Below are 12,215 nucleotides of genomic sequence, written 5' to 3' on the forward strand. Positions count from 1 at the left end.
CCTTTCTGCCAGGAGTGCCCCACAGTGTGAAGATCAATGGTCTGGGCCGGTAGTATGCCAGGAGAGGGGTGTGTTTAAAGCCTTCCCCTGAATTTCATTTCCATTTCACTCACCATCACCAGGGATCTGACATCCAAACATTTGCTTTCATCCTCCTAAATCTGGCATTTGTTCCATTTGCCAGATCAACTAATTGAGCTAAGCTTCAAAAGGCTTGGGTTCACTTCTCACAGACTCTCATATTTATTTGCGATTCTTGCTCGGGCTAAACAGGACCGAAAGAAAGAGGATCTGCTTAACTCCCTAGAGAGTTTGGTGCTCCCATGAAATATAAGGTTTGCCGGTGTTGCCTAGCAAGACGGGACAGGGTGAGCTGTAATAATCCTTATCATTTCTTTTCCGTTTTTCTTAGACTTTATTTCCGTAAGAATAAAATACCATAAAAGTGCATACAAATATAAAAACAAACTGAATATTGCTACAAATCATACAGTGCAGATTTCAGTACGGAACAATATTTTGAAATACATATAATACCACTACTTGTCTATATAGTTAAAACATCCAACACAATTAAGACAATCTACAAAACTCCCCATCATTAAACTTTTTCATAAACAATCAAATAATACTACACCGAAATAACCACAATGCCTTTCCTCAGGTTCCAAGCCCTCCAGAGGTATGTGAGAAAGCACCAGGCAACAATGGCCAAATCACCCTGGAGCAAATAAATAAGGGCTGGGCGACATTGAGCGAGTCTTGCTTGTTTTAACAATGGTCACATTGTCCTTTTCCTGATTTCAGTGTAGCAGGGACAAAATAACACACAATGCAGAAGATCCTCTGTTTCTGCCTCACAGCATGGACGCGCCGGATGCTGGGCATACCCCTTCCATTTCTTTGCGGTGTCCCGTGGCAGCAATAGATCAAAGCGCGCTCTTGTCAGTATCCGACGACAATACTGGTTTATTACTGTGTATCAGGTAGGGCTGCAAAGTATCCGTTTTTGAAATAGTGGCAAGTTTCCTGTTTGAGCCTAACAGCCACCGCCTTGATTCAAGTCTGACTTTAATGGAGATTAATATGCACATTTTATAAAACTCCCTCTCCTCCATAGCCAGTAGTTTCGCAAGAGACACTACATTACAAAGATTGACTTGATTTAAACATTCATGTACACATTTCAAGCATGGTATCCTCCTCCAAAGGGTGCCAGGCATCACATTTCTTTTTAGTACTTGAGTCAGAAAAGCCCTCGGGTTCGACCAAATGCTCAGCCAGTGCGTAAGCAGGGCCCCATACCATTGATCCCCAATGTGGGGGACCCCAAGCTGCACAGGCACTACATGATTCAGGGCCGAGCAGGGCAAACCCAGTAATTTAAAAAAAAGCTATTTTCTGTAGACTCAAGGACAGATACATTTTCAAAACCCCATAGTGAGGGTCCATAGATAATTGCAGCCTTGGTCTGTGCTCGATATACTTCCAGAATCATTTCAAAGAATCACACTCTTATGACCAACCAAGCAATATTATCGCTTCCAAAAAAGGGGGCACTTTTTTTGCTACGGTCTGCCACTCAGAATTGCGAATTTACTCGGCATGCAATTTCCTCCTGACATTGAAAATTGACGAGTACTATCTTGCTTTTGATGCTGAAACGGCACTTCACTTTCTTTTGCCAGAGCTAACTAGCCACTCCACTTCGTTTCGCGGGATCTGGCACGCCACGCGACCTGCTTCTGGCTCACAGTGTCACTACCTTCCACTCGTGATGGTTTATTTCACTTCCGGGTGCGAGTTCCGTGACGGTGCATCACTTCCTCTGGAATGAGTTGAAGTGGGCTCGCCTCTTCCTGTCCTTTCTGTATGCCCCCAATTCGTCATGGAAATCGACAGCCATGTGCCCATTGGGCCTGGCAAGCTTGGTGGCTCAGGATGAGCCCTGTGCTTGAAGCACTTGCAGTGCACTGGTCCATGCCACCTCTTCGAAGGACAGTTTGACCACTTGGAAGCTCTGTCCCTCTACCAGTAAGAGGCCACGTTCACCAGTATCTTGATGGCCATGGACAAGCAGGAGACCTGCCCGACGGTGTACGCCAGCGAGCGCGTTGGCGCCTTCAACCCAAACAGGTAGGCGATGGTGTGGAGAAGCCGGGCGAGGAAAAAGAGGCGGAAGTGTACCTTGGCGATGGACGGGGTGGGCTCCAGCATGCAGTAGAGGACCCCGATGAAGAGGAAGGGGTAGACACACTCCATGTCGTTGCGGTGCAGCCTGGGAAAGACAAGAGAAGAGAGGAGTTTCAGATGCAGAAAACTTGGCTGCAACCACAGAGACGCTTGGCACCACATAACCACATCCGCCCACCCTAAAACAATTCTGAGGACCCTGGGCTTCCAGAACCAGTCAACAACATTGACCAAGCCCCTATATTTCACATTAGTAATGCAAAGCACCCAAGGTAACAGGCTATACCCCATTATGGCACCCAGCATCGCCAGGTAATGAGTTTCCTCCTCGCTAATCCATTATTTATTTGAATTATTACACGATTTATATAATGCAGGTCTTAGGACGGCCCACCTTCCAATTATCGCTGGAGTATATACTAAAAACATCATCACACCATTCATTCAGCGCCTTTGACAGTCCAGCATTTTAAACAAAGGCTGTAAAAACCAGTGACTCCTTTTCGTTTTGGGCATCAAACATAAGTCTCACCTATAGTTAATGCATTTTTCTATCTTGTGATTTCATTTTGGCAGGACACCCACTATAACTATGTGTTGGGTCCTGATGAAGGCAAAAAAATGCGACATTGCCGAAACATCTACAGACCTTGACCTGATTAACATCATTCTGGGAATTGTAGCATGGATGTCTACAAATCAATTTTGGCAAACTAGGACTCCTATCCCTTGAACACTGCTGAACTTATCTCAACTCCGGCTCTCTGTATGGACTGTTGGTCTAATCCCCTTGCCCTTAATTTAGCCTACATATAATTGGGTTGTGCACCCCTGTGATTTGTACCCAAAACAGTTTGTGTATAACTCGTGTTTTTTATGCTTTCTAGCGTATGCCGTGCTTATTTTATTGTTCGGCTTGATTGCCTACATATTGTGTTGCCCTCTGCTGATGCTGCCCTCTGCTGATGCTGCCCTCTGCTGAGGCTGCCCTCTGCTGAGGCTGCCCTCTGCTGATGCTGCCCTCTGCTGAGGCTGCCCTCTGCTGATGCTGCCCTCTGCTGAGGCTGCCCTCTGCTGATGCTGCCCTCTGCTGAGGCTGCCCTCTGTTGATGTTGCCCTCTGCTGAGGCTGCCCTCTGTTGAGGCTGCCCTCTGTTGAGGCTGCCCTCTGCTGATGCTGCCCTCTGCTGAGGCTGCCCTCTGCTGAGGCTGCCCTCTGCTGATGCTGCCCTCTGCTGATGCTGCCCTCTGCTGATGCTGCTCTCTGCTGAGGCTGCCCTCTGCTGAGGCTGCCCTCTGTTGATGCTGCCCTCTGTTGATGCTGCCCTCTGCTGAGGCTGCCCTCTGTTGAGGCTGCCCTCTGCTGATGCTGCCCTCTGCTGATGCTGCCCTCTGCTGATGTTGCCCTCTGCTGATGCTGCCCTCTGCTGAGGCTGCCCTCTGCTGAGGCTGCCCTCTGCTGATGCTGCCCTCTGCTGATGCTGCCCTCTGTTGATGTTGCCCTACTACTTGTGCATTCAATGTGCAGCATCATGTTGTTACATTATTGAATTAAACCTGCCAAAGGCAGGGAAGCTTGGTTGTTGATCATCATGTACCCCTTTCCTGTCCTCAGGGGACCTTACTTCATTTTATAGGTACAAACCACTGATGAAGCTGAAATCTGGTCCCCAAACAGCAGCTTGACGGGTTAAACACTTTCCACTACCAGTGCACACAGGGGAGGCTGATCGGCGTGAACATACAACCATCTACACCTTTCTGGCCGTTTTACTACAGGTGACAGGCTGAACAAGCCAATAGATATGGGCTGTCAGTGTGAAGCGAAGCCTCAAGGGTCCCCATAATGCCGTCATACGTCCAGTATAATCGCCACATGCTAGGGTATAACTTGCACATGTGCAGGGACTGCCATCATGTGATAAGTGTAACCTCCAATCTCCCGTGATGTCATTGTGAAGTGATGTACCTTAAGGTTGGTGTAATGCAAACTGGTCGCAATTCCTTGAATCCCCTTTGCGTTGTTTTCAGACCTTTTATGATATGTTATGTTATTGAGTTTGTAGAGCGCACGTATGCCAGAAACATATGACTCCCTGGCCCCCACACACACCTTTTGTGGAGTCTTCCAATGGTTTTGTGGTGACCCTTTTGAGGCCTTGAAATGGCATACAGAGTTGGAAATCCTTATATGATGCCACGTCTGGGGGGGCGGGGTTACCTTCTAGGGTGGGGGCGGTGACTCAGTCGGAGTAGCTTGAGGCCCTGGCAGACAGCGGGTGTGAGATACCTCAGGTGCAGTGAAATGTGGCTGTTGGTTTTGGCAGATTAGGGCATGGCAGTTATAAGGAGCCTGTCACCCCTGGGAACACTGGGGTTCAGGGAATAGGCACAGCATGCATAGCCTGTCACCTCTAGGCTTGTATGGGCTCCAAAAGCAGGATCCAAACACTGTTACTGTAGCACAATTCAGAACATGTCACTCTAGGGCTGCAAGGACTGTGGGATCAGGATACCGAGCCTGTCCCCTCTAGGCATGTATGGGCTCAGAAAGCAGGCCTCAAAGCCTGTCACCTCTATGGATTGGTGGCTCAGGGGATTGGCACAAGCATACATAGTCTCCTCTAGGGCTGCATGGACTGCAGGACCAGGATACAAAGCATGTCACCTCTAGGCTGGTATGGGCTATGAGAACCAGATACAAACCCCGTCACCTCTACTGTTTTGTGGGATTGGTACAAGCATGCATAATATGCCACCTCTAAGACTCCCTGGACTGCTGGATCAGAATACAGAGCATGTTACCTCTAGGGCTTTATGGGCTCTGAGACAAGGATACAAAGCATGTCACGTTAAGGGCTTGGTGAGCTCGGGGGACTGGCACAAGCATGCATAGTCTGTCACTTCTAGGGTGGGATGGACTGCTGGATCAGCATAGAGAGCATGTCACCTCTAGGCTTGTATGGGCTCCAAGAGCAGGGTACAATGCCTGTCACCTCTAGAGATGCATGGGCTCAGGGGATTGCCACAAGCATGCAGAGCCTTTTACCTCTAGGGCTAGGTCGGTTCAGGAGATTGTCCCCAGCATGCGTAGTTTGTTACCTCTAGGGCTGCATAGGCTCTGGAGGCGTAATGCAGAGCCTGTCCCCTCTAGGGCAGCATGGGCTAAGGGGATTTGGACAAAAATGCATTGCCTGTCACCTGTAGGGCTGCATTGGCTCTAGAAGTTGGATACATAGTCTGTCACCTCTGGGACGGCATGGACTCAGGGCATTGGCACAAACACACAGTCTATCACCTCTAGGGCTGCATAGGCTCTGGAAGTTGGATACAGAGCCTGTCTCCTATAGGGCTGTCTAGGCCCACGGGATTGGCACAAACATGCAGAGCCTGCCACATCTCGGCCTGGGCGGGCTCAGGCGACTGGCACAGGAATGCAGAGGCTTCTAAGTCTAGGGCTGGATGTACTCAAGGGATGGGCACAGGAATGCAATGCCTGTCACAGCTAGGGCTGGAAGGCTCATTGGGTTGGTGCAAGAATAAAGAACCTCGAGGGCAGGGAGAGATTCATGAGATCTGCACAGGAATGCACAGACTGACAACTACAGGGTGGTGATGACCTTGTGTGTGCCACAGAATACAAAGCCTGTCACCTCTAGTGCAGAGATGAATTCAGGAAATTGGCACAAGAATGCAGCACCTGCCACCACTAGGGGAGGAATGGACTCAGGGGACTGGCAGAGAAATGCAGAACCAGACACTTATATGGCAGGGATGCACATGGGGTAGTGGCACAGGAATACAGAGCCTGTTACTTCTAGGGCTGGACTGCACAGGGGAGTGGCAAGGGAATGCAGAGTCTTTCACCTCTAAGAATGAAGTGTGAGGGGAGTGGCACTATGGATTGCATAGGAGAGTGGCACAGGAATGCAGAGCCTGTCCCCTCTAGGACTGGATTGCACAGGAGAGTGGCACATGAATGCAGAGCCTGTCACCTATTGGTCTGGGCTGCACTGTTGCGTGGCACAGGAATGCAGAGCATGTCACCTCTAAGTAAGGAGGGCTACAGAGGAGTGGCATAGGAAGTCAGAGTTTGTCACCACTAGATAGGGAGTGCTACAGGGCAGGGGCATATGAATGCAGGACCTGTCACCTCTAGGACTGGACTGTGCAGAGGAGTGGCACGGGAATGTGGAGTATGTCATCACTAGGCATGGACTGCACAGGGGGCAGCACAGGAATCCAAAACCTTTCACCTCTAGGAGTGGACTGCACAGGAGAGTGGCACAGGAATGCAGAGCCTGTAACCTCTAGGACTAGAATGCACAGGAGAGTGGCGCAGGAATGCAGAGCCTGTAACCTCTAGGACTAGAATGCACAGGAGAGTGGCACAGGAATGCAGAGCCTGTAACCTCTAGGACTAGAATGCACAGGAGAGTGGCGCAGGAATGCAGAGCCTGTCGCCTCGTGGACTGGAATGCACAGGGGTGCAGCACAGGAATGAAGAGGCTGTCACCTCAATTGCTCGACTGCACAGGGGAGTGGAAAAGGATTGCAGAGCCTGTCACCTCTAGTACTGGAATCCACAGGGGAGTAGCATGGAAATACAGAGCCTGATGCCACTAGGTCCGGACTTCATAGGGGAGTGGCAAGGGAATGATATGATATGTTAGTTCATTTATATAGCGCCTATACACAATGTGTTTCAACGCGCTTAACTGTATGCAGAGCTTGTCACTTCCAGGTGTGGACTGCGCAGAATAGTGGAACAGGAATGTAGAACCTGTCACCTCTAGGCCTGACTGTGCAGAAGAGTGGCATGGGAATGCAGAGCCTGTCATCACAGTGGGCAGCACGAAATGTAAAGCCTTTCACCTCTAGGAGTGGAATGCACAGGGGAGTGGCACAGGAATGAAGAGCCTGTACCCTCTAGGACTAGAATGCACAGGAGAGTGGCACAGAAATGCTGAGCCTGTCACCTCTAGGACTGGATTGCACAGGGGAGTGACACATGAATGCAGAGCCTGTCACCTGTAGGTCTGGACTGCACAGTTGAGTGGCACAGGAATGCAGAGTCTGTCACCTCTAGGTAGGGAGTGCTGCAGGGGAGTGGCACAGGAAGACGGAGTCAGTCACCTCTAGTTAGGGAGTGCTAGAGCGGAGTGGCACAGGAAGGCAGAGTCAGTCACCTCTAGTTAGGGAGTGCTAGGGGGAGTGGCACGGGAGGGCAGAGTCAGTCACCTCTAGTTAGGGAGTGCTAGAGCGGAGTGGCACAGGAAGGCAGAGTCAGTCACCTCTAGTTAGGGAGTGCTAGGGGGAGTGGCACGGGAGGGCAGAGTCAGTCACCTCTAGTTAGGGAGTGCTAGAGCGGAGTGGCATAGGAAGGCAGAGTCAGTCACCTCTAGTTAGGGAGTGCTAGGGGGAGTGGCATGGGAAGGCAGAGTCAGTCACCTCTAGTTAGGGAGTGCTAGTGCGGAGTGGCACAGGAAGGCAGAGTCAGTCACCTCTAGTTAGGGAGTGCTAGTGCGGAGTGGCACAGGAAGGCAGAGTCAGTCACCTCTAGTTAGGGAGTGCTAGGGGGAGTGGCATGGGAATGCAGAGTCTGTCACCTCTAGGTAGGGAGTGCTGCAGGGGAGTGGCACAGGAAGGCAGAGTCAGTCACCTCTAGTTAGGGAGTGCTAGTGCGGAGTGGCACAGGAAGGCAGAGTTAGTCACCTCTAGTTAGGGAGTGCTAGGGGGAGTGGCATGGGAAGGCAGAGTCAGTCACCTCTAGTTAGGGAGTGCTAGTGCGGAGTGGCACATGAAGGCAGAGTCAGTCACCTCTAGTTAGGGAGTGCTAGAGGGAGTGGCACAGGAAGGCCGATTCTACAGGGATAGCCAAACAATTATCCTCTGAGTCTGACTGCATTGAACGGATCCCAGCAAAGGTTTTACCTGCGACACCTGTCCACGTCTGGATCCGAGCGGCAGTATTTGAGTCCCCCGTGCCTCAGAGAGTCCTCTGGGTTGGCGAAGGCCTATCACGAACAAGAGAAAAAAGGGAAAAAACGGTTAGACGTTCACTATTGGCCAATTTTCTGAGAGTACTGCAATGCATGGCGAAACGTTGAACTCCACTCCCGATTTTCCAGATGACATTGTGATGAAAAATACTTGCAGTTCCAGGCAAAGCCTTTCCCATAGGAACCAAGTACTGGTAAAACACGGACTGGAGTATAATCTCACTTAGACACAGCTAGGATATCGAAGACGTACAGTAGGAGAAAGTTACCTGGGAGGGAGAATCGTGTGTGTCCAATACCTGAGCCCTCTGCCTTCATACCCAGCGCCTCCTGCCTTCATACCCAGCGCCTCCTGCCTTCATACCCAGCGCCTCCTGCCTTTACCCAGGTCCTCCTCCCTTTACCCAGGTCCTCTTGCCTTTACCCAGGTCCACCTGCCTTTACCCAGACCATCCCTGCCTTTACCCAGGGCCTTCCTGCCTTTACCCAGGTCCTCCTCCCTTTACCCAGGTCCTCCTACCTTTTACCCAGGCCCTCCTGCCTTTACGCAGGGCCTTCCTGCCTTTACCCAGGTCCTCCTGCCTTTACCCAGGTCCTCCTGCCTTTACCCAGGTCCTCCTCCCTTTACCCAGGTCTTCCTGCCTTTACCCAGGTCTTCCTGCCTTTACCCAGGGCCTTCCTGCCTTTACCCAGACCATCCCTGCCTTTTCTCAGGGCCTTCCTGCCTTTACCCAGACCATCCCTGCCTTTACCCAGGGCCTTCCTGCCTTTACCCAGGGCCTTCCTGCCTTTACCCAGTGCCTTCCTGCCTTTACCCAGGTCCTCCTGCCTTTACCCAGACCATCCCTGCCTTTACCCAGAGCATCCCTGCCTTTACCAGACCATCTCTGCCTTTACCCAGACCATCCCTGCCTTTACCCAGGTCCTCCTCCCTTTACCCAGGTCCTCCTCCCTTTACCCAGGTCCTCCTACCTTTTACCCAGGTCCTCCTACCTTTTACCCAGGCCCTCCTGCCTTTACCCAGACCATCCCTGCCTTTACGCAGGGCCTTCCTGCCTTTACCCAGGTCCTCCTGCCTTTACCCAGGTCATCCTGCCTTTACCCAGGTCATCCTGCCTTTACCCAGGTCTTCCTGCCTTTACCCAGGGCCTTCCTGCCTTTACCCAGACCATCCCTGCCTTTTCTCAGGGCCTTCCTGCCTTTACCCAGACCATCCCTGCCTTTACCCAGGTCCTCCTGCCTTTACCCAGGGCCTTCCTGCCTTTACCCAGGTCCTTCCTGCCTTTACCCAGGTCCTTCCTGCCTTTACCCATGGCCTTCCTGCCTTTACCCAGGGCCTTCCTGTCTGAGCCTCCTGCCTTTACCCAGCGCCTCCTGCCTTTACCCAGCGCCTCCTGCCTTTACCCAGGGCCTTCCTGCCTTTACCCATGGCCTTCCTACCTGAGCCTCCTGCCTCTACCCAGCGCCTCCTGCCTTTACCCAGGGCCTTCCCGCCTTTACCCAGGGCCTTCCCGCCTTTACCCAGCGCCTCCTGCCTTTATCCAGGGCCTTCCTGCCTTTACCCAGGGCCTTCCTGCCTTCACCCAGGGTCTTCCTGCCTTTACCCAAGGCCTTCCGGTCTAACACTATTCAGGGATGTTGCTTCTCTGATAATAGGCTAGCAATCACATTATGGACCCGATCAATAATACTATCGTGTTTTAGATAGCGTTTACTGCCGGATTCCCTGCTTGGGGGCGCTGTAATAACAGGTGTGAGTTGGTACCTAACTATCCACCTCAGAAGGAGGGGCGGTTGAGATATTTCTCCGGTGTTTTGAACCTCTGACTGCGGCCACACACAGACACCCGATGCAAGAGGCTCGGATAACTTACCATGGCAATAAAAACAATAACGGGTCTTCCTTATAACGCCCAAACCCACGCCGGGGAACCAGACGGCACGACCAGGGGCTGAACATTCATGGCTCTTTCTGGTGATAAGCCTCTGTCCCCTTCTCCGTCAAGGTGGCATGTGGCATGGGTCACTTGGACCATTTTCCTCTCTGGCATGTTTTGGGCTGAGGGTAATTTGGGCAGGAGGTGCAAACTGTGCACTGGGCTACGTAACGCGTGCTTCACTGCTCGTATCGTAGAAAGAAGGAAAGAAGGAAAGAAGGAAAGAAGGAAAGAAGGAAAGAAGGAAAGAAAGAAAGACCTGTGCAGTGCAGGTGATCCAGCACATCCGATGCACCTCCATCCTGACCTACAAAACCCCTTACTATTTAAGTACTGGGGATGCACGCACAACTCTACCAATGCACCTCCCACACAGCTCTGCAGATGCACCTCAAGCCTGCAGCACGCCCTGCTATTCTCAGTGCTGGTCATTGGGCCGGCTCTCGGCGGATCCGAGATCCGGCACCAGATATGGAGCCGGATCTCGGGATCCGGCCGCAGTCAGCGACCCAAGCCCATGAACAGCAAAAAGAAGAAACAAAACGGCCGCGCCGGCAGCATTGCCTTTTACCGCGGCTTAGGCACTGGTGTGTAATGCACAATGCTCACTACGTGTACAATCAGTTACAAACCAGTTACACACCAGTGCCAAAGCCTGCGGTAAAAGGCAATGCTGCCGGCGCGGCCGTTTTTTTTCTTCTTTTTTTTAAATGTATTCCAGCATTGCTGGATGGCCACTACGTGCCCTGCCCCCTCTAGACCACGCACCCTCCGGCATGCCCCCCTCCCCGCCCTTTTGTTGTGGGATCCCCCACCATATTTTTTCCATTTCCACCACTGGCTATTCTTGTATTTAGACCCAGACCCCGCTCTGCCACTACACCTCTGGAGCTGCCCCCCCCCATGATATGCAAAACAGCCACCTCTGGTAACAGCACTCCCGCTTGTCCAGCGGAGGGAGGCACGTGCAGCTCTGCCAGTGCACCTCAGTCCTGAGCTGCAAGACCCTCTTATGTTCCAAATACTGGAGCCCAATACTGAGCTCTGCCAATGCATCTCTGTGGCGCCAGAGCCCATCTCAGCCCTGCTCTTGTGTGGTGAAAGGAGTACTTGCTGGGGAGCAGTGCTCTAGCCGGAAGCGTGCCCCCAGGTCTCGGTCCCCCTGAAACCCTGTTGTGATAACTGGGCAGAGGCGGGCACTGCCCGCATGGATGCATGCCCCGGGCCCTCACCTTCTTGCGCAGCCGCATCTGGCCGGTGAGGATGGCCACCGTGTACATCTTGAGTAGTAGTAGCAGGCCGTAGAAGACGAAGGCGCCGAAGACGTCGTTCTTCAGGTCCAGGGCCATGCCGGTGGCCGGAAGGTGGGCACTGCCTGCTGGGGTGGCGAGGGACGTAGGACTGGGAGCCCTGGCGGGTGACTTCTGCGATGGGACGCTCTTGGCTGGGGCCAGGTGTAGCTGCACTTTAAATACCCTCCCGCCTCTGCCGCGTGCCCCCGCCCCTGTCCTCTGGCACCTGGGATAAACCAGTCTGAGCCGCCTCTTGCAGGGCCGGGATTACTGGTGTTGGTTTTCCCTTTCACTCCAGGAAGCCCCGCCACCACAGGTGTCTGTCACTCCCCCGCCTCCTCTCTGCGGTGCCTGGGGCCTCTGATGTGGTGGGGCCTGGGCATGTGTGGTGCAGACACTGCCAGTCGGGTCTTGCCTGGCCCTACTTCCTGTCTGGGGAGTGACCCGCCCGCTGTTCGCACGGCAGGCAGCGTGTCCGGGTGCACGTGTCTGACCTCAATGATCCTTCGGCGGCCTTCCAGGGCCTGCCGCTTCCCCGACCTCTAGATTCAAGAGACCACCCGGACCTGCCTGCATTTCATCATCAAAAACCCTGAGATTTCGGCGGCCTCTGCTGGGGGCACGCCTCGGGGCACCTGGGCTAGAAGTACCATGAACTCTGCGCTCGCACTTACACAAGGGGGCAAATACACTTATATATATATACACACACACAAACTCATGAGAAATGAACATTTGGTATTACGAAACTGGGAAAAAAATACCACAGCAATTGCAATTTGCTATTAGCAG

The 12,215-nt window shown here is 52.4% G+C and overlaps 1 protein-coding gene across 1 annotated transcript; it reads right to left on the bottom strand.

Annotated features, from left to right (window-relative positions):
• Positions 1 to 391: 391 nt before the first annotated feature.
• Positions 392 to 11,601, bottom strand: LOC138521902 (prostaglandin E synthase-like). Its single transcript, XM_069635061.1, has 3 exons — positions 11,364 to 11,601; positions 8,127 to 8,209; positions 392 to 2,278 (listed from the first exon to the last, which is right to left on the bottom strand). The coding sequence occupies exons 1-3, from the start codon at positions 11,478 to 11,480 to the stop codon at positions 2,029 to 2,031; spliced, it is 450 nt and encodes a 149-aa protein (XP_069491162.1). The 5' UTR covers positions 11,481 to 11,601; the 3' UTR covers positions 392 to 2,028.
• Positions 11,602 to 12,215: the final 614 nt, after the last annotated feature.

The sequence above is a fragment of the Ambystoma mexicanum genome, chromosome 13, assembly GCF_040938575.1.
Source record: "Ambystoma mexicanum isolate Mex_15411 chromosome 13, UKY_AmexF1_1, whole genome shotgun sequence".
Classification (NCBI taxonomy): Eukaryota; Metazoa; Chordata; class Amphibia; order Caudata; family Ambystomatidae; genus Ambystoma; species Ambystoma mexicanum.